Source organism: Carcharhinus amblyrhynchos, chromosome 8 (genome assembly GCF_965287045.1).
Source record: "Carcharhinus amblyrhynchos chromosome 8, sCarAmb.v2.hapA, whole genome shotgun sequence".
NCBI classification, from domain to species: domain Eukaryota; kingdom Metazoa; phylum Chordata; class Chondrichthyes; order Carcharhiniformes; family Carcharhinidae; genus Carcharhinus; species Carcharhinus amblyrhynchos.
In genome coordinates, this window is record NC_137331.1 from 42,067,334 (window position 1) to 42,090,858 (window position 23,525).

At 40.1% G+C, this 23,525-nt stretch overlaps 1 protein-coding gene across 2 annotated transcripts in view; it reads right to left on the reverse strand.

The window, feature by feature from the left end:
* Nucleotides 1–23,525, reverse strand: part of mtbp (MDM2 binding protein) — a 76,861-nt gene that overhangs the window by 37,513 nt on the left and 15,823 nt on the right. For both annotated transcript variants that reach the window (XM_080193940.1, XM_080193941.1), the window contains 6 exons: nt 22,067–22,201; nt 20,928–21,022; nt 17,554–17,626; nt 14,706–14,823; nt 7,597–7,767; nt 2,930–3,043 (listed from right to left, as the gene is read on the reverse strand). In XM_080193940.1, coding sequence (XP_080050066.1) covers nt 2,930–3,043; nt 7,597–7,767; nt 14,706–14,823; nt 17,554–17,626; nt 20,928–21,022; nt 22,067–22,201 — 706 coding nt within the window. The remainder of the gene's footprint in view (nt 1–2,929; nt 3,044–7,596; nt 7,768–14,705; nt 14,824–17,553; nt 17,627–20,927; nt 21,023–22,066; nt 22,202–23,525) is intronic.

The following is a 23,525-nucleotide window of genomic DNA, read 5'->3' on the forward strand; positions in this document are numbered from 1 at the left end:
TATAATGTTAGCAAGTGTGAGGTTATCCGCTTTGGCAGCAATAATTAGTAGGAGGGATTATTATTTAAAAGGCAAAAAGCTGCAGCATGCTACGGTGCAAAGGGACCTGGGGGTCCTTGTGCACGAGTCGCAAACACCCAGTCTGCAGGTGCAGCAGGTGATCAAGAAGACGAATGGAATGTTGGCCTTTATAGCGATGGGGATAGAATATAAAAGTAGGGAGGTCTTGCTGCAACTGTACAGGGCACTGGTGAGGCCGCAGCTGGAGTACTGCGTGCAGTTTTGGTCACCGCACTTGCGGAAGGATATATTGGCCTTGGAGGGAGCGCAGAGGAGGTTCACTAGGCTGATACCGGAGATGAGGGGGTTGGCCTATGAAGAGAGACTAAATAGACTGGGTCTGTACTCAGAGTTTAGAAGGATGAGGGGGTATCTTATAGAGACGTATAAGATAATGAAGGGGATGGATAGGGTAGAGGTAGATTCTTCCTGCTTAGAAAGGATAGCAGGACTAGAGGACACAACCTCAAGATAAGGGGTGGCGGGGGGAGTTTAGATCAGAGTTGAGGAGGAACTTCTTCACTCAAAAGGGTGGTGAATCTCTGGAATTCTCTGCCCGTTGAAGTGGTGGAGGCTACCTCGCTGAATATATTTAAGTCACGGGTAGATAGGTTTCTGATAGACAGGGGAATTAAGGGTTAGGGGGAGAAAGCGGGAAAGCGGAACTGATCCACTTCAGATCAGCCATGATCTTATTGAATGGCGGGGCAGGCTTGAAGGGCTAGATGGCCTACTCCTGCTCCTATTTCTTATGTTCTTATGAACTTTGCAGATCTGATGGGCCAAATGGCCTCCTTCTGCACTGTCAGATTTTATGATTCTATGAAAGTTGCCCATAAAGATCTAGTGAACCTTGGCATGGATTTCCCCTTTCCAAAAAGAAGTTTAAATCTGCTAACAAGTCAAGGGAATCTCCAGGTGCACAGCAGCAGTGATATCAACAAGCAGCATTCACGTGGAAGTATTCTCACAGACAGAAAACTAGGAACTTTAAAAACATAATTTTTCAGATAATAAAATAATGATTACATTAAAACGGTTGAATAACTAAAGTTTATCAATCCCAGATTTTAAAATTATTCATTGAGCTAGCATTCAAGCACTCACTTGAGTTCTTTGCAGGAGAGAGGACCTTTTGGTTATAACAAGTCCTTGTCCTATAACATGGGCTCGTCATAACTGAAATTGCAGGTCTCCGAATCTGTGTTTGAAGTGTTTCCTATAGTATCTCCTGAATGGACTAACTTTGGCTCTGAGGTTATGTCCTGCCAACGCCCCACAATATGTTTTTCTCCATCTACTCTAAAAATTCCTTTATAAGTCAAAAGAAACCCAAAATCAAATCATCCCTCAACTGTTTACACACATATTAAATACACGTATATAAATGTATGTATATATGTATTTTCCAAGCCTAGTTTATATAATCTCTCCTCATACTTTAGCCCTTAAGAGTCTTGATGATATTCTTGTGAATCTTCAAGGTCAGTGTTCTAAGGTACAGTGGCCAGGACTGTAAACACTACTTCAGGTATGGTTTAACCAGGGCTTTGTACAATTGCAGAAAAGCACCCTCTCCTTTATTTTCTAACAGTCTGGTATTCATTTATAGCATTTCATTAAGCTTTTTGTTTCTTTTGCACCTGACCATTACATTTTAGTGACTTGTGTACATACACCTTGACTCTTCCTAACTTTTACTTACCTATTTTAAGTCCATAACAGACTTACTTACATTGAAATCCTTTTCCAGTTTTGTCCAATGTCTCTCTGTAAACTTATGCTTTTACCCAGACAATTCATTATACCACCAAATTTTGTGTCATCAGCGCAAACATGACATACAGCTAATAGGTCTTCTAAATTAAAAAATAGTTGAGGCTCCAGCACAGATCTTTGTGGACACTACTAGTCACTTCTTTCCAATTCAAGTCCCTACCTATTACCCTCATTTTCAGACTTCTACCATCTAACCCATCTCCTAACCAAGTGACTAACTTGCCCTCAGTTCCATGAACATGGGGTAACAGTCTCCTATGCAGGGCTTTATAAATAGAGGCAGAGTGCACAAAAGCAATGTATTTATACAAAATCTTTACTAATCATTGGTTAGGTCTCAGCTGGAGCTGTGGGCCCAATTCTGAGGTGAGAATAGATATAATTACGCCAGGGTTGAGGAACTTCAGTTACCTGGACAGAGTGGATAAGTTGAGATTGTTTTCCTTAGAGCAGGGAAGGTGAAGATGAGATACAATGGAGGTGTTCTAAATTATGAAGGGTTGTGATAGAGTAAGGGAAACTATTTCTTCTGACAGGAAGGCCAGTAACCAGAGGAACAGAACTCACAAAAGAACCCAAAGGGAGCTGAGGAAATTTTTTATGCAAGTAATTTATTAGTGTCTGACTGAAAAAAAAATAGAGATAGAGTCAAATAATAAATATCAAAAGGAAAATTTACAAATACTTGAACAGGAAAAAAATTGCAATGCATTGGGAATGAGCATGAAATTAATGAGATCTCTTTTAAAGGGCTGGCAGAGACAAAGGACTTTGACAAAGGGTTGTCTGGGCTCAAAATGTCAGCTCTTTTCTCTCCTTACAGATGCTGCCAGACCTGCTGAGATTTTCCAGCATTTTCTCGTTTGGTTTCAGATTCCAGCATCCGCAGTAATTTGCTTTTATTTTGGCAGAGACATTCCAGGTGAAATGGCCCCCTTCTACAGTATGATTCTTAAGACTGGACCCATCCTTAACCCCATATCTAAGGATCAACAATGTGCACATTATATCTGGCCAGATTTAGTCACAATGGTTGACTGGATGTTCAGAAGATTCAGAGAACAGTCGCACAATACACCACAAGACTTACTTAGAAACTCTCTTAGGGCAAGTGTTTGAACTTGGGCCAGCGTCTTCTCCCTGTGCACAAGCTGCTCTCCAGTAAGATAAGGCATTGTCCCGAGAAGCTCTGCAACATCACACTCTGCAGATGAAAACACAGATTAGTACATACAGCAGCTGCCAGGAGCACATTCTGTTTCCGTATATTTGCCCTTTATCATGAATTATTAACTATCTCAGATAACAATTTGAAGATTCCATTAGAACTTGTGCAGAACACAATTTAAAAAGGAACTCATGTACATTTATTCTTGGTTTACTTTTTGTTAAGAGCTTGATGACTAACACATATATTGGTAATTTTAGGCAATAAGCAAAAGAAATTTACCAAAAATGACAAATGATTAGAGCATTCAAGATTTGATATTTTAATATTTTTCCAGAAGTCAGAACATATCTGGATTATTTTTTACCTAAAAGATTGTGATGGAAGAAATAGGCCTCCTTCACCATCACTGGTCAAAATCCTGGAATTCTCTGTTGAACAGCACTGTGGGTGCACCCTCATCGTACGGAGCACAGTGGTTCAAGGCTGTAGCTCACATCCACCTCTCAAAAGCAACTGAGGATGGGCAACAAATGCTCGCTTTGCCAGTGACAGCCACATTCTAAAATCAAAGCTACACAAGGCAGTGAAGCTCAGGTGCAGAGGTATAAAATTATGTGAGGATGAACTTAGACCCTCATTACTGTAAACCTACCTTAAGAATCTAAAAGTCATGCAAGGCACTGTACCAAAAACTGGTCTTCGATAGAAATAAAGTCTTTGGATTGTCAATTTCTTGCAACATTGTTACTACAATGAGACCACAGAACTGTATGTTTACGTTCCAGGCTGCTGCCAGGAAGACAAAAACCACTACTGATGCAGCTGAGATTGCTGCAAAGAACATCGATGAGGATTGCCAGGGAGAGAAGTTTCACATTCCTCTCCAACATACTTCTTTATCCCATTATATACTTTCTCCAATCGTGTAAGTAACTGCACTCAAAAGTTTATCTGCCAAATGAACTATTTGCTGAACCGAAGGTCTCTTGAGAAGTATTAAGCAATGGTGATTTAATTCTTGGGATAATGAAACAGTTTGCTCAAATCCTTCTATGCTCTCATCAATCTTACAAATAACGTGCTACGCCAGGTTTAAGACTGAAGCATGTTAAATTATTTTTAAAATGTGAGCCCATTAGCTCATAAATTGTGACTAAAAATTAACATCTCCCTGGTTTCAAAGTACGCAAGAGGAACCATTAAACATGTTTTCACAGCATAAAACATTGATCCCAGGAGGAGTCAGTAATGGGGTCACGAAAGCTGACCGAATGCCCCCGGAACCAGCAGAGGTGAAAAGAAATGCCAAGGGTAAATGCTCTAAATTACAATCCATAAATACAAGTGACTGGACGCCCAGTGAGGACAGTCTCCAGTGTAATAACCTCCATGATCAAATGACACTCACTGACCAATTTCTCACTGAAAAATGGACACTTGGGTGAAGTAAAGGAGTGTGTTGAATTACATGTCAATGAAAGTCAGGGCCTTTGGGGGTGGGCATCCATTTAAGAATGGATGCAGCATTAAAAAAAAGAGATTGAATAGGTAGTTTCGCAAATGAATGCTATCTGCAAATCATTCCCACAGGGTAAAAAGCTGACAAGTTATTATTTTCCCTCAAATTTTGCAAAGCAAGAGAATCTCCCTACACAATTCTCATCTCACTGATTCTGCAAATATCTTTTGAAACACTGTCAGGTTACCTAATGATTCAGCACTGTACAAATCCAATAATCAGTCTTTTCAGTAGCCAATGCACATGCATCATTTGACATTTTGTTAGCATGGCAGCATGCCAAGTAACTATTAACTCACTAGTCTATTATAATCCAATCATGTTCATGTTCAGCTGCACGTAAATACTTCATAATCTTGGACTATATTCCATAAATGAAAATACAAAAGCATTAACTAATAGGCTTAGTAAAATGCCAACTAGTGGGAAGCCAGTGAGTCAACGTTGTACACAATAAATGAGAATGATGTATGAAGCAGATTAGTGCGGCACTGAGAAGGCTCACTGCTGCTCGATAAGATAAAGTAAGAGCAAAATGGAGGACCTTAGGTCTTGAAATTCAGGTCTTTCAAGATTAGTCAAACATAGGTATTATAAAGCAGCATCGGTTTCAGAATATAATTTAAAGTTGAGAATTAATTCATTGAAGTTTGTAGAGGGAAATGAACTTGGAGTCATTTTCTAGACAACTACCCAAATGCTGGAGTTGAGTTAATCCCATACTTTGTATTTATTATTTATTAGCCACAAGGAAGGCTTACATTCACACTGCAATGAAGTTGCTGCGAAATTCCCCTAATTGCCACAGTCAGGCACCTCTTCGGGTTAATGTGCCAAACGCACATTTTTCAGACTGAGAGGAAACCAGAGCAGCTGGAGGAAACCCACACAGATACGGGGAGAACGTGCAAGCTCCGCACAGTGGCCCAAGCCAGGAATTGAACTTGGGTCCCTGATGCTGTGAAGCAGCAGTGCTAACCACTGTGCTAATGTGCTGCCTAGTTTCCACTGGGGTAAAAAGGGGGTTTAAAATTGTACAAGTTAGCATTAAAAAGGACAGCTAATCAATTAGGTGCACAAGTGTTGAAAGTTTGATGGCCACAAACATACTATAGAATAAGACAGATTCACACTTATAATTCTTGATCCCAGCTAGGCACTTAACTCAAAAATCTGTTTTAACTTGCAAAATGTGGAGCTGAGTGGAGTAATGAGGGGAATGTACAATGGCTCAGATTTTGCAGTTGTGAAGTGGGAAACTGTCTGCACATGCTCTGATTACCCCGTAAAACTGACAGCAATTTCTGGTGTCCACAGATACACAGTTCCAGTAGTGGCTGTCAATGTCTCCTCCATAGTGAGTACTGTTGTGGTCTTGCAGATGGCAAACTTTTAGAAGTTCCTGAACTAATAAAAATTTCTCCTTTTATGCTGCAAGATTGTTAATCCCACAAAAAAGTTACATCCCGTTGATAAGGTGCAACTAGGTAAACTGCATACTAAATCAGAATAAACTCTTAGCCTCAGGGAAACTAATTCTGTGCAACACGTTTTTCCTTTAATGATAAAAATTCCAGTTTTTTTTCACTATAATATAGTTTTTAAAGATTGTTCATGATGTTCCTGTGTGTAATGTCTACATCCCAAACTTAATTTCATAGTCTGCAAAATTGATAAAATCTGAAGGATTATCAGTGCATTTTACTTCCTGGCTTGCTGACTGTAAGAATACTTCTACGTGATTAGCTGCTTATCTTGCTTGATGGTGTTTCTGCTGCTGTCTCCTTGACCGGGCACTAAACTCAGGTCAATGTCCTGAAGGGTTAGTGGGCAAATTTCTTTTGAGGTGAGTGACAAGTGCCGACACATCACTCCAAAAGCAAAATCAGGGCCAATACACTTATAATCCTCTCAATACATCCAAAAAGATCTAACAGTTATGTTACAAGCCATGTCATGGAAAAGTGGAACCAAAACTAAAAGTTTCAATACAAAATGTGTTATTTCAGTTCCATTTGTACTATACTGTGAACTGAGTGCATTCTCAAATATCCCTGCTAATGTACAGTAAGAAGTCTCACAACACCAGGGTAAAATCCAATAGGTTTATTCGGAATCAAACCTTCAGAGCACTGTTCCTTCATCAGGTGAATGGAGAGGTAGGTTCATAAAGACACCTACCTCTCCACTTGCATGATCAAGGAGCAGTACTCCGAAAGCTCATGATTCCAACTAAACTTGTTGGACTTTAACCTAGTGTTGAGACACTTCTTATTGCACCCAACCCAGTCCAACACCAGTATCTCCACATCCCTGCTAATGTAGATTCTGGCAGATTCCAAACTCATAGCTGCAATTGAAAATAGAAAGAGTTGGCTGCCCATATTCAAAACTACATTTCAGAAGTACCTCAGTTGTTGTGACACATTCCTGCACTGAGGCGTGAAGGGTAAAATATAAGTGCATGTTGAAAGGTACCGAGCAAACGCAGATTATTTCATTAAATGCAGTAACTAAGGATAACACTGTTGTAATGCTAAAGATTGTCAAGAAGGTGAAAAAAAAACACCTTCCGGGCTATAGTGATCATCTATTGTGTCACAAAGTTGTAATGTCCTAATGCAATTGCTTCAATATAGAGATTTATATTTTTCATTTGTAACTGAAATTGAACAATTAATCTTTCTGAATCAGGAACCATCAGTGCATATTATCGACATTTGCCCAGAGTAATGACCAGCTAAGTTCAGCTTCCTTGTGGAAGATTGACATTTATCTCCGATTACGCCAACCAACTTGAGGCCAAGAACTGGATGTTTTGCTGCTAATTATGGAAGCAGCGAACAGCCTCCCCAAAAGCTATCTTTGGATGTTATTTCTGTTGTCTTTTCTAACCGTTTCATTCCTGCTCAAAGTCCTTAAATTTCTACAATCAAGCACATTGGAGGTGCGGTGGGGAATGGTGGATCTGGGGATGCATTGCAGTGTGTTAAATGTACTGTTGTCAAATTCACATTTAATTTGTTTTTTAAAAAGGGAAAAAAATGGCTAATTGTGTCATGTTCACCTTCTTTGTCTTCAGCTCTTTCTTCTAACATCCCATTCACTATGGCGACAGCTGCAGCTCCATTTATCTGGTTGGCTGTGTGAATCAGGATTCCCTTGCAGCCATCTTGACCGTTGCTTTGAACCAACAGGTAGTAGCTGCAAATCTCCCCTTTCATCTCAATCTCTGGAGCTGGAAACAAACAAGGATTTGAAACACCCTGAATGTGAATGCTGCCATCAATAACATGTTTAAAAATCATGTTAGATGACAAAAGATAAAGCGTGAGGCCAATACAATAAACTTTGACTTACAGCTATGGTGAATAGTCCAACAGACTTTATATTAATAGTGAACTGATAATTTTAATTAGTGCAAGCCACCACCATTAGGACCAGGAGAAAGAAAAGGCATTTTCCTATATTCAGCATACCTATCACATTCACATTCACAAGAGATGACCAGAAGGTGGCACAATGGTTAGCACTGCTGTCTCACAGCACAGGGACCTGGGATCAATTCCAGCCTCAGGTCACTGTCTTTGTGGAGTCTGCACGTTCTCCCCGTGTCTGCATGGGTTTCCTCCGTGTGCTCCGGTTTCCTCCCACAGTCCAAAGATGTGTAGATTAGGTTGACTGGCCATGGAAAATTGCTCCTTAGTGTCAAGGGGACTAGCAGGGCAAATATGTGGGGTTATGGGGTCTGGGTGGGACTGTGGTTGGTGCAGACTCGATAGGCCAAATGGCCTCCTTCTGCATTGTAGGGGTTCTATTCTATGAACTATTTATACAGGAAAGTTAACGCTTCATTTGTTCAGCATTCATACACAAATACACAGGAAACATTGCAAAACAGAATCAGTAAAATAACACAAGCAATTTGGGTTTGACGCAAAGTTAACAGTACATAAACCTGAAGCTAGAATTTAAGTGTGAGTTTTAACCAAATATAGACTGATTGATCAGTTGTAAGGCGATTATCAGTTAAACTGTTCAGGACCTTTTTTTAAAAAGTGCAGCAATCACAGAAGTCAGTTTCATCCTCGCCTCATTAGCAACTGCAGCCCATGTAAGCTTTTCATGTTTCCAGTTCCTGCTCCCCACTCAAGTCGCTTGTTCAATGTCTTTACTTAAGAAGGTTTCTGCCTCTGCCAAATATTTGGAATTGCAGTTCTGGAAAGGTTATAGGAGAATGGGATGGGTTAAAGACAGGAGGGGAGCACTCCTAGATTGAATCTCCTGTTCCTTCTTCCCATGATGTGGTCCCATATCTAGTTAAGGCAACCCAGCATTGGACTCATTAGCCTGAGTCAATACAGCTCAACTAACCTCATTCAAAAGGACAGATAGGCAGGCTGAATTTATACTTTCTGTGCAGTCCTGCCCCAAAGTAGCCACAATGTTATAGAGCAGAGTTTTTTTAAAACCAATAAGCTGATGTTTAGCATAATTGCTGTCATCTGGTCAGCTATCTCTCACCTGTTCACTACATTTGGATACTTAGCATTCCGAAATAAGAAAACTGTATGTTTCTGCTGGGTTGCCATTGGTAATGATAGCATCAGTAATGAAACAAACTTGAAGTGGTGGGATGCAATATACATATCAATTAAACGTGATTACAATCAAGATTAATCACTAAAAAATTGAAATCACTACATTTATCACAGAATCCCTACAGTGCAGAAGGAAGCCATTTGGCTCATCGAGTTTGCACCAACCAGAATTCCACAGGCCCCATTCTCATAACCTCATGCATTTACCTCGCTAATCCCCCTGACACTAGGATCAATTTAGCAAGGTCAATCAACCTAAACTGTACGTCTTTGGAGTGTTGGAGGAAATGGCAGCATGGTGGTTAGTACTGCTGCCTCACAGCGCCAGGGATCCAGGTTCAATTCAAACCCCAGGTCACTGTCTGTGTGGAGTATGCATGTTCTCCCCATGTCTGTGTAGGTTTCCTCCAGGCATGCTGGTTTCCTCCCACACTCCAAAGATGTGTGGGTTAGGTTGATTGGCCAGGCTGAATTGCCCCTAGTGTCAGGGGGATTAGCAGGGTAAAAAGGTGGGGTTATGGGAATAGAGCCTGGGTGGGATCGTGGTTGGTGCAGACTTGATGGACCGAATGGCTTCCTTCTGCACTGTGGGGATTGGATGATTGTATGTATGTATGAAACCGGAGCACCTGGAGAAAACCCATGCAGACATGGGGAGAATGTGCAAACTCTACACAGGCAGTGACCCGAGGCTGGAATTGAACCTGGGTCCTTGGCACTGTGGGGCTAACCATTGTGCCACTAAATTTGTTTTTAATTCATTTGAATTTAAATTTGTTATTTTTTAAAATTACGTAAAACAACGTAATTGAAATCAGGCTGTTACTCTGCAAATGCTGCGGGATTAAGCAATTAGAAGTACTATAGGTGTCTGTTTAGCACGTAGTCAACTATACAATGATCCGTACACTGTCAAAACTAAGCTCCTTCCTAAATGGCTTCGTGGATTACTGCACTGTTCCGAATGTCCACTTCACACACTGATTTGTGCTAAATATTCCTGATCTTAGCTGCTGCCCCAGTGATACACTGCAATTGTCCCATGCATTTAGGGACTATTACTGCAGTATTGTTTAGGGATTGGAACATTTCAGAAACAAATAGGATCACTTAATAAAAAGACAAATGAAATGAGTAACTACTATCCTTAAATGAATCCTCTAACTGGGACTTCATGCGCGTCGCACCTTAGTTCAAATATTTTATATTAACTATTAAGCTAAATGTTGTCACAGGAAAATCCAAGACTAAAAGAAACAACAGTTATACAGCCTTAGACATTGGATACAGGTCTGCATCATAAAACTAACCATACTTTTTTAAAAAAACAATTGCACTTTTAACACCTAACAACAGCATTAATTATTCTCTGATCAATTGTCAATTCCATTCAGTTACTCAAGTAGGGACTTTGGTCACAGAACCCCCACAATGCAGAAGGAGGCCATTTGGCCCATCGAGTCTACACCAACCACAATTCCACCCAGGCCCTATTCCTGTATATATTTACCCTGCTAATTCCCCTGACATCAAGGAGAAATTTAAGATGGCCAATAAACCTAACCCACACATCTTTGGTGTATGGGAGTAAACTGCAGTACACTGAGGAAACCCACACAGACACAGGAAAACACAGACAGTGATCTGAGGTTGGAATTGAACCCAGGTCCATGGCGTTGAGAGGCAGCAGTGCTAACCACTGTGCCACCCCTTAAGTCAGGGTAGAGCTCTACGTGATCAAGTTGAGAAATAAATATTCCGGGGTACGCAATATTTAGGAAAGCCAAATGGAATGGCATAGGGGGAGGGGTGGCCCTGTTACAAAAGATGATAGATGGACATCAGTGAGAAAGGATCTGGCCTCAGAAGATCATGACTTATTAACAGTATGGGTGGAAATTAGGAATTAGCAAGAATCAGAAAACACCTGTGGTGTTTATGGGCCCCTTAACTGCAGTTATACAGTTGGGTGGAGCATTAAACAATAAATTATTTGAGCTTGTAAGAAAGACAATTAATAAAGGTGAGGGATTTGAATGTTCATAAGACTGGGAGAATCAAATTGGCAAGACTAGTCCAGAAAATTAATGCTGAAAAAGTTTTTGTGACAGTTTCTTGGACTGATACATAGTGGAACCAACTAGTGATAAAAATAGAATTGCATAATATAGCAGGATTAATTAGTAATATTTAGGTAAAAAATCCTTTCAGAAACAGTAATCAGAATACCACTGAATTCCATTTTAAGTTTGAAAGTGACATGCTCCAATCACAAACAAGAACAAAGCCAAATACCTAGGTATGAGGGGAGAACTGGCTAAGATTAATTGCGTAAATAGACTAAAAGATATGGAGGTAAATAAACAGTGGGAAACATTTAATGAAAAATTCAAAGTCTTCAACAAAAACATATATTCATTGAAAAGGAAAAACTGAATGAGAAATACCCATCTATGGCTCACTCAGGAAGTTAAAGATAGTACAGGATTAAAAGAAGAGGCATTCAGTGTTACAAAAGACAGCAGCAAATCCGAGAACTGGCAGTGTTTTAGAAGCCAGCAAAGGACCACCAAAAATTGACTAAAAAAAGAAAAGAAAATAGACTACAAGACCAAACTAGCCAGGAACATAAAAATAAATTGTAAGAGCTTTTTCCTCAGTACATAAATGGGAAGAGGGTAGCTAAAGTAAGTGAAGAAATTTCTCTTTGTTAATGTCCAAGGAGACGTGGGTGTATTTGTACAAGGAATGCAGAAAATTAGCATGGAGGTGCAGCAAGCATTTAGAAAGCCAAACGGCATGTCAGTCTTTATTGCAAGAGGATTGGGGTATAAGAATAAAGGTGGTGAGACCACATCTGGAATACAATGTGCAATTTTGGTCTCCCAATTTAAGAAGGGATATACTTGCATTGGAGGCGGAGCCGTAAAGGTCCACTAGATTGTGAGATAAGAGGTTATCCTATGAAGAGAAACTTGAGAATGCTCTACCCTAGAGGGTTAATAGATGCTCCATCATTAAATACATTTAAGGCTGGGATACACAGATTTTTGGTCTGTCAAGAGAGTCAATGGATACTGGAAATGGCAGGAAAATGGGATTGAAACCCAAGATCAGCCATAATCATATTGAATGGCGGAGCAGGTTCGATGGACATATGTCTTATTCCTGCTCCATTCTTGCGTTCTTTATATTATTATGTATGTAGCACACTTGATCAGGTCATTACGTGTTAAAAGTGCAAGTGTGTTCAATTTCTCTCTTACTAATATCTTTAATGGACCTTCAACCCCTATAAGTATCAGTCATAGAATTTTCTTCCAAATCATGGGACAATTTGATAGATTATTTGTGAACGATTGTTAGCAATATCTTCAGAAAGATAATGTGGATGATTCCAACAACATAGAGTTAGAGTTTCTGTTCTGGAAGAAGGTATTTATTTAAAGCACTACCCAGTTACTTCCTTTCTCTCCGACCAAAACAACATTTTCATTAACAGCACATCTTAATAGCGGACTAAAAATGAAGAGCTAAAATATGATTAAGAATAACAAATAGGTCAAGGGCTCTTCAGAATATGATGAGTTTTTGAAGATAAGAACAGACAATAGAAGTTATTTGTGCTGCTTACATGAAAATTCATAAAAAATAAATTATTGCTGCCGTTATCTATCTCAAAGCTTTAAAATCAAAACGTACACCATTTAAAATGCAATTTAATTTCTATTAACACTTCTGACACTTCCTGCCCTTCCAGAACAACATCAAGATATAAAGTAGGAAATCAATTTTCTGGTTCAGCATTATAACGAGTAGTACAATATTCTGTTTGTAAGTGATAAAGGAATTGGCAAAATTAATCACAATGAAAAAAATTTGAAAGACAAAAGCAGAATGCTAAATGAACAACAATCTGTGTACATTGTATTTATTTAAAAAAGCTAATAGGTTATTCCTTCCAAAACATAAATCATACTGACAGATACCTTGTTCCACCAGGTAATTTCTAAAGGTGTGCAATCAGTGACAATAAGTTCTTTCTATGTAATTTCAAATTGTGTAGGAAACCTGATGGAAAGCCAGATTCAGCTGACTTTATTATTGTGCTGCTGTCAAAGACAGCAGCAGTGTCACAATAGTTAGCACTGCTGCCTCACAGCATCAGGGACCCGTGTTCGATTCCCAGCTTGGGTTATTGTCTGTGTGGAGCTTGCACATTACCCACTGTCTGCTGGGTTTCCTCTGGGTGCTTAGGTTTCCTCTCACAGTCCAAAAATGTGCAGGTTAGGTGGATTGGCCATACTAAATTGCTCCTTAGTGTTCCAAAATATGCCAGTTAGGGAGATTAGCCAGGTAAATACTTGGGGTTACACGTCGGGGTGGGATTTCCCCTTAGTGTCAATGAGATTATGTGGAGTTATGTGATCTTATTGAATGGCGGGGCAGGCTCGAAGGGCTAGATGGCCTACTCCTGCTCCTATTTCTTATGTTCTTATGTTCTTATGAGTTACAAGGATAGGGCCTGGATGGGATTGTTGTCAGTGCAGACTCGTTATGCCAAATGGCCTTCTTCTGCACTGTAGGGATTCTATGATTTAACCTAACCCAATTATGGAACATACAAAGTTAAGTCTGCATTTTTAACTTTTCTCACATACTAAGCTATGCTTTTGTAAGTAAAATGAGTGAGGCTGCTTTTCAGCATGTAATCGGAGACAATAATGGCAAATAGAGACAAAGAGTCCTATTTTACCATTTTGATTCTAAGGGCTAGGTAGACTTGAAACTGGGAGTGTTTCAGATCTGATTTTTAGACTTGTTCTGAGGCGCCTTGCTACATACCCTGCCTGCAAAATATCAGCGAGTCCGAATTGCGCTGCACAAGCCTGTGGGTGGGACTCTGATTGGCGCCTCCAACTGCGCAGAAAACAAATGATAGAATTATACTCCCTGCCACATCCCTCCCGGGCTGGATAATGCTTCCCCGCTGGTCCCCACAGACATTACTGACCCTCTTATCCCCCCACCACCCAAATCGATCGTGGGCCCCTCCCCCCGCCAATTTCAAGCAGAGTGGCAGCGGACCCCCCTCCCCCGCCACCGATCTCAAGCAGAGAGCCGTCGGATGCTGGCCACCTACCTCCTTGCTAACTGGAATGCCCGAATAGAACTTATGTGGAGCATGTACGTTTCGCATCAATATTCTGGATGGGCAAACATGGTGGTAAAGGGGTAAGTGTTGGTAAGGTTGGGTGTGCAGCCCATTAAGTTAATTTAAATGAATGCAAATGCACATAACTGGCGATTGCACCCATTTCAGGTGTGATCCCGATTGCGGCTATTGTTAAAGGGGGAAATGACACAGAGGCAGGTGCGGATCGCACTACTCACCTCAAGCCCAACTTTACCAAGTTTTTGCGCCCAAAAGTGGGCACAACTTGATAGTAAAATTGAGCCCAACACATCTGAAATCAAACTCCTGGAGTGAAACCCCAACCCCAGGTCTGCTGCAGGCTTGATCAATTTGCTAGAGGTATAAGCAAACATCACGCTAGTGAAAAGACAAACCCACCATTAATGCATTTTGGCTTTTTTGCCATGTATTCTTTCCATTTCCGTGTACTGTACTGGTTAGCTGGTGGAATCAGAGTGCTGCTCACTGTACAAGAGAGGTTAAAGAGAGCTCCCACCTGTCAGAATCAGAAAGAAAGCTGGAATTAACAAACATTGGAATTATAGATCAATCATCATTTGCACAGAAGATGGCAGAACGAGTACAAGCAGCAAGTTAATTCAGATGATTGGTAAGGATAATTGCACTAATTGTTTGGGTAGTTGGGTGCAGGTAGAACTACATTGTACAGCGACACATGATAAGACTTGACACTGATTTCTGGAAGAGGTTTCCGCAATACCATTATTATGCTGTGATGCTGTCACATGGGTTTGGTGAGTTCATTGTGGAGGCATCCACACCAAATATTTACCTTGGAAAAGTGTTAACAGCAGTCAACTTTGAAAAGAAAGTCATATGGCCACACTTGAACTCGGGTTGGGCACGGGGGAAGGAAGAGAAACCAGCAGATGCTCCGTAACAAACCAGACAGCGAGTGGGTAAAAGCAAGAAGTTGTACAAGACGAAGAGAATTAGCAGAAAATTGGCAGGAATAATGGAGCCAAAGTGGCTTCAGGTGCTGGTAATAACATGAGTGCTTCAAGCATGTTTAAGAGTAATAAACAATGTGTGTAGGCAGCAATGGCTGTCGAATTTGTGAAGTGCCAATTCCCGGGTAAGGACCAAGTTAACTGGATGCAGGACATTTATGAGTCACAAATAGTTACTGTGGGTATACCGAATGCTGCAAATATATCCATGTTATAACTATATATAAAAGTAGTTATGAAATCTGAAAACAGAAAATCTCTCAAGTTTGCAACAAATGGAATTATGGGCCAATTTCACCTATTTCAAAAGATTATGCAGCATGATCTCTTATTAGAATGCTTGGGAAAGGCAATCCAGAAGCCAGGTTTACCTCTTGATCACAATTATGCTGGTATTTAAGTATACAAGCACTCATAGAATCCATACAGTGCAGAAGGAGGCCATTCGGCCCTTTGCGTCTGCACCGATTCTCCAACAGAGCACCTTACCAAGTTCCATCCACGTCCTATCCCTGTAATCCCACATATTTACCGTGTTACTCCCCCTAACCTGCACATCTCAGGACACTAAGGGACAATTTATCGTGGCCAATCTACCTAACCAGCACATCATGGGACTGTTGGAGAAAATTGGAGTACCCAGAGGAAACCCACACAGACACAGGGAGAACATGCAAACTCCACACAGTCACCCGAGGCCGGAATTGAACTCGGGCCCCTGATGCTGCGAGGCTAACCACTGTGCCACCGTGTCACCTTTCTTGACAATACTGCAGCACATTGGCCAGTTGATCTATCCCTGAAGTTGGGATATGTTAATTTCAGTTTTATTATACTGAAAGGAGATTTTGATTTGATTTGTCACTGTATTAGTATACAGTGAAAAATATTATTTCTTGCACATTACACAGACTAAGCATGCTTTTCATAGAGTACATAGGGGAGAAGGAAAGGAGAGGGTGCAGAATATAGTGTTACAGTCATCTCATAGAAACCAGAAGCAGGAGTAGGCTATTCCAACGTTTTGGCCTCAACTACATTCTGCGGTAGTGAATTCCACACATTCACCACCCTTTGGGTGAAGAAATTTCTCCTCACCTCAGTTCTAAAAGGTTTACCCCTTATCCTCAAACTATGAGCCCTAGTTCTGGACTCCACCACCATCAGGAACATTCTTTCTGTATCTACCCCGTCTAACTCTGTTGGAATTTTATAACTTTCTATGAAATCCCCTCTCACTCTTCTAAATTTCAGTGAATATAATCCTAATCAATTTAGTCTCACCTCATATGACAAACCTGCCATCCCAGGAATTAGCCTGGAACACCTTTGCTGTACTCCCTCTATAGCAAGGACAAACTTCCTCAGATAAGGACATCAAAACCACATCAATACCCCAGGGGGACCTCACCAATGCACTATACAATTGCAGCAAAACATCCCTATCCCTATATTCAAATCCTCTTGCTGTGAAGGCCAACATACCATTTGCCTTCTTTACTGCCTGCTGTACCTGCATGCTTACTTTCAGTGACTGATGCACAAGGACACCAAGATCTCACTGAATATCCACCTCTCTCAATTTACAACCATTCAAGTAATAATCTGTCTTCCTATTATTGCTACCAAAGTAGATAACCTCACATTATACTGCATCTGCCATATAGATGTCTACACACTCAGCCTGTCCAAATCACGCTGAAGCATCTGAATCCTCCTCACAGCTTATCCTCCCACTCAACTTTGTGTCACCTGCAAATTTGGAAATAATACATTCAGTTCCCTCTTCCAAACATTAATGTATAATATAACAGTTGGGGTCCTAGCACAGATCCCTGCAGAACCCCGCAGAACCCCACTAGTCACTGATTGCCAATCAGAAAAAGACCCATTTATGCCAACTCTTTGCTTCCTACCTGTTAACCAGCTTTCTATCCATCTCAGGACATCACCTGCAATCCCACGTGCTTTAACTTCAAATAGTAGTCAGTTACACGAAACCGTGTCGAAAGCCTTCTGACACAGTCTAAATAAACCACATCCACTGGCTCTCCTTGGTCAACTCCACTGATCATCTCATCAAAGTAATTTTTCCAAAATGAACAGAGCTCTAGCTATAATCACACATCTCAAGACATTACAGTGGGAGAAACAGAAATGAGTAGACAGATAGCCACTTGCTCCAATACTTAAGGATAAAAGATTTTCAACACTTTGCTTGGAGGTTTAATTTTGAGAACGCAGCAAGAACTTACCTTCCCTTGTAGAGAACTAAGTTGGTTCAAAAGAAGCTTGGATTTGCCGTGGACATCACTTCTTGATAAAGCGCTGTGTATTTTAATCAAGGTACTTAACACATTAAAGACAAAATGACACTCATCGCTAAGGCCTCACAACATAATAGAGAACACGGGGAATGTCTCCCCAAAGATCATTGTTTCTAGAACATACAAAAACAAATTAAAAAGTGAGTAAAGCGCAAGCACTTTATCATTACAGACTATAAAGACTGAATGCTTACTCACATTCTACTGTAATGTTAACATTAATCATGCCTTACTGCATTGCAATGGCAATTAGAAAATTAAATTCGTATCTGATCATTTTCATTGTTTTGAGGACCAGCTATGCCCAAAGGTGGACAAGAAAAGTCAAAACAAAGATTTTGGATCCTTGCAAGTAGTATTTTCCACAAGCATTTCAGTAATAAATTCATAGATTTCCTACAATGCAGGAGGAGGCCATTCGGCCCATTGAGTCTTCACTGACCACAATCCTAATCAGGCCCTATTCTCGTAACCCCACATATTTACTCTGCTAATCCCCTGACATTAGGATCAATTTAGCATGGCCAATCCACCTAACACACACATCTTTGGAGTGCGGGAGGAAACTGGAGCACCCGGAGGAAACCGGAGCACCCGGAGGAAACCCACACAGGCACAGGGAGAAAGTTCAAACACCACACAGATAGTGACCCAGGCAGGAATTGAAACGGGTCCTTGGTATGGTGAGGCAGCAGTGCTAACTGCTGTGCCACCGTTCCGCCCCGGGAAAAAGATATAAAAACTATACTGCTGAGTTATTTATATAAGTAAAAAGTCTGACAACACCAGGTTTTAGTCCAACCGATTTATTTGATAGTAAACGCACAAGCTTTCGGGTTAGTCCCTTCGTCCAATGCCGGCACATCCACATCATTATTTATATAAACCAGCTTCAATTCTTAAAAAAACTGACAACAAATTTTAATATGCAATAGGTATAATTCATAAATTGCATTATTTATAAACTGTTTATTACAGTTTCAGTCTGGTTTAAATAATAGAAATTCTCACCACATTTACCAAGTATCTGGGTGTCTCTTTGAGGAGTGCTGACCTGCAGGTATACAATCCTAATGTAGGAAGGTATAATTAGGCCTGACAGCTCTTCAGCATGGTGGGCTGAATGGCCTCATTTCTTTTCTGGCATTTTTATTCCAAGCAAAATATCCAATTCAAATTGAAACCAATTCATGGTCCCCACGAGGGACAAACAAGATCCAAGCTACGATGTGGAGATACCGGCACTGGACTGGAGTGGGCACAGTAAGTCTCACAATATCAGGTTAAAGTCCAAAAGATTTAGTTGGTAGCTGTTGGACTCTGCTCCTTCATCAGGTGAAGGGGCAGCACTCAAAGCTCATGCTACCAAATAAACCTGTTGGACTTTAACCAGGTGTTGTGAGATTTCTTACTGTGCCAAGATCCAAACTGACAGGATGAGGCACTGCACCGCCTCCCAGACTTGATTTAATGCTTCATCTTAGCCAAAAGGGGAAAACAATTGCATCAGGTAGAGCCTCGGTTTAACCTCATTGACTAACCCTGATCATTTACTCTACCCTACTCTGGGCAAACCACCATTACTGGCATCAGCACACCCCCAGTACAATGGGCTAGCCTCGTCACTTACCTGATCACGAATTTCTACTATTCTACTAAACCCCAATCATCACTGAATCATTTGACATTGGGGAATTAAAAAAAACATGTGAAGAGCAACAATCCACATCATTCACAGTGAAAAAGATCCTATACCTTCTGCAAGGCAAAAGAAAATACAGAAGATGTTTAAAAATACCATTATTTAATACAAGGGTAAAATAAAACAACCGATCTGGATGCTCTGCAGACTTTACATTCAATTCCCTTTGATCTGTGTCACTACCCGATCTCATTATACCAGCTGAACAAGGTTGCATTGATTAAAACAAGCCGCCAGAGGAAGGCAGGGAGAGGAAATGAAGGGAAAAGGATTGAAGTTATTCATTCACCACCACAAAGTAAGTCTCAAGAAACAGTATCTCTACGTCAACTAGCGCCTACAAAGAAATAGATTTGGTCACAAAGAATGGCATCTAGTTTTAAAAACAAGTGCTTGTGTTGCTTTACAGTAGAAGTTTTATTTTTTAAACGCTTGTAATGTGTAGAAGGAAGAAACCCATCAGTTAGATTTAACGATAAATTTCCAACTCAGAATAAACCCCAGGAGGCACAAAGGAGTTGCAATGAAACAATAGCATTCTTCTGTTTCAGGCAGCACTGACGTAACTACTAATTTCATTTGACTTCCCAGCAAAACCCTTATCATTTATATTAGATAGAAACCATTAAAGTGGCTGAAACAATCTGCAACAATTTATTTGTAGCAAATATAAATTCAGGTTCAAGTAATCTAAGAACTAACTTATGATGCAAAATACCTACTAGTTACTAATTCCAGATGGAGTTTAATGTGGGAACTATTTTGGTCTTGGAGGAGAGTGGATACTGTGCAAATTTCCACAATTAAGCCAGAGCCTGAAAGGCTAAATTACAAGTCACCAGAAGTCACTAAAGACAAGTCACTAAAGCTTGACTTTGTGTTTGAAAGGTTCAGGATCTAATCAATGTCATTGAAAACTATAACGAAGCCAGGTTCACCAGCGTATTTAGGCCCTACCTGCCCGATACCGCCCCAGTCCTGGTGCGTACCTAAACTGCACTCCAAAAAAGTGACTGAGTGTGGGGCGATTGCAGTGTGGCGCGCACCAGGGAGACCAACATGGATGAATCCATTCTTCACCTTATGACGTTTAGTTTATTTTTGGGAAAATTCCACACTATGCCTCCAGATGAGACAGTCCACAACAAGGGAACATAACCTTAAAGTTAGAGCAACGCCCTTTGGGAGTGAAATAAGCAAACAATTTTCAGATAGAGGGTGGTTAAAATTCAGAATTTGCTGCCCTAAAAATCTGTGGATAAAAAGGGGTGTCAATTGAATGTTGCATGACTGATATCAATAGATTTTTTGTTTTACCTGAGGGACATGGAGCAAAGACAGTAAATATACCTGAAGTACAGATAATTCATTCTAACAGAATGGCCAACTCGTGTTCCAATTTCAATCTAATCCCTTTAAATTATGCTGATACCGGCATGTCAAATCTCATGCATTTAAAATAATGCACAAGAAATCATGTCATTTCTTAAGAAGTCAAAAGGATGAAACTGAACAAGTGCAGCTCACAAAATATGTGAGGGGGAGGGAGGGGAACCTGCAAAAAAGCTACTAAAAGCACATTAATTGAAAACAAGGATACAATTCAAACTCAATTCCAGAACGGAAGTAGGAGGGAAGGTCTGAGAGCGCCACCAACTGCACAAAATCCAGAACTGGTTGATAATAATGAAAAGCCTAAGGAAAAAAAATTATAATTATCTAGGAGGCAGTATTACCAAGGATATATAAACATCAGGATGTTTTCATTAAATGGAATACTTGCAAGTAAACTCCATAGATTTTATTCAGTAAACTCATAAAACTCTGTTTATAAAACAGAGAGTTTGATGTCTACAACGCACATCCTGGCCAATACTTCTCTGGCTGCTTTTCAGCAATGTGAATTAAATCAAAATCATTTTCCTTAGTTGTGATCTTTACAAGCTCTCCTAAATTAGGGGCCACTATCAACTCTTGTGTTTTTAAAATAGTAAGTGACAGAATACATAATGTGGCACCACAGAAAGTAATCTCATTGTGAGTCCAAAAATGTCACTAGTGAAGAAGTCACGATCGAGTTCTTATTTTCCTGTCTCATTGGAAAAATAATGTTATTCTGTCGCTTCTCCTTCAGTAAGTGTGCAGCCATGTCAACTGTTAGCTTTTTAAGTTAAACATTGAAGACATTATAGTTCCTTTTAAATGAGGTCATGATGTGGAAGCTCTTTGTGTTAATATAGAACTAAGATGGTTTACATCCCACCTTTCCCATGATTAGTGCTTCCCTTGCCGTGAGGTAAACTAAGCATTCTAGATACTACACAGTATAAACATCTATCAAAATACAAAATGAATTTTATCGAATTTTAAAGAAAGCCTTTCACACTTCTTGATGTTGTGCAGGTTATTTCTCGCCACTTACAGATGCAAATTAAAAATCTCCAAATAAGATTTAGCTGCAACTTAATATATGTGGCTGAACAAAGATTTAGACATTTTAATTAGTTTTGGGGCATCTGGTTAATAATGTTTTTCCCTAACATTTTGATGACATTCAATTTGGCAATTTGAGTGGGGACATTCTACTCAGAACATATTAAAAGTTGGCTATTATTGGATCATCTAGGCACAATGTCTAGACTAAAGCCCACTCATCAGCACATACAGAGGAATGATGAATTCCTTTGTGCTCATTATGCCCAGTACAAACTCAGTCAAGAAAATGAGAAAAATGTTCACCTCTCTTTTTGTATCTGTTGTTCTAGAAGCTGTGGATGCATTTTCAGTCAAAGCGCAGGAGTTTATTAAATGATTCCAAGAACTTTGAGTGTTGCCTCTCAAGCAGAATCCTGCAAATGTGACGCCAGAGGCAAACTAGGGAAACACGAAAAAGTAAAAATGTCTTTTTTACAATATATGAGTTATCCTTTGCTTTCATACTCAACTGCTTGCCTACAGTTTGCAAAACACATTAGGCATTCAGAAAGCAATAAAAGAAAAGGTACGCAAAAATAACCTCACATCTACCTTAAACAAAATCTATGGCACAAAATTTACAGCACAAAACTTTAAAAGTTACAACATTTGTGAAGGGTTGATTTCACAAAATTGTCAACTGCTAAATGTTTCAATGCTCACATAAGGTGACTCAGCTGAACTGGGGTGTAAGAAAATAGATTAAGTTCAAGTAAAGACTTGTCCTGGTGTACAAGATTTCCATACTGTTCATGTTTTCAGTTTCTTCTGACTTCCTGTTGAGGTTTCTTTTCACTGTATTTCCATACTGTATTTCAGGAACATGCTATCTCTAAGCTCACCACCTCGAACACTATGTTTAAAATCCAGCTCCTGAAAAGGTGGTGCTAGTGGCTTTAAATTTTTGTTTAAGCAGTGTCACTTCCAAATATTGACTCCCGGTCATTCTCACTTCTCCTTAGGTGTAAAGCAGATAATTTCAGCCACATCACCAATATCCACACTGCCTCGATAACTCCTGATATTAGCTCATGAAGGAAGAAACCACAGCCCACCTTTGCTCAATTTTGAGTTGTACATAGAATGAAAGATTACAAGTATTCACCTCCAAAATGAACCCGCACACATAAATATCTCCTTACGTCTGCTCAAGATTTGACAGTGGTGCAACTCAAACCCACACCCTGGCAGAACCTTAATTCAGTGGCTTGGACTGTTCATCCATGCTACCATGCAACTTTAGTTTGATCAGATGGTTATTCGATAACAATGTCCTCCAACAGTATGGAGTTAACCACAGTTAATATACAAAGAACAAAAGGACAAAGAAAATTACAGCACAGGAACAGGCCCTTCGGCCCTCCAAGCCTGCACCGACCATGCTACCTGACTGGACTAAAAACTTCTGGGGACCATATCCCTCTATTCCCATCCTATTCACATATTTGTCAACATGCCCCTTAAAACTCACTATCGTGTCCACTTCCACTACCTCCCCGACAGCAAATTCCAGGCACCCGCTACTCTGTGTAAACAACTTGCCCCTTACATCTTACAACTTGCCTTTAAACCTTGCCCCTCGCACATTAAACCTGTGCCTTCTAGTAATTGAACCAAGAGCAAGTCACTGAATATATTCAAGAAAGATTTTGTTTTTAAAGATTTTAAACGGCATCAAGGGGTATGAGGAGAAATCATGGATATAGCCTTCAGATTGAGGATC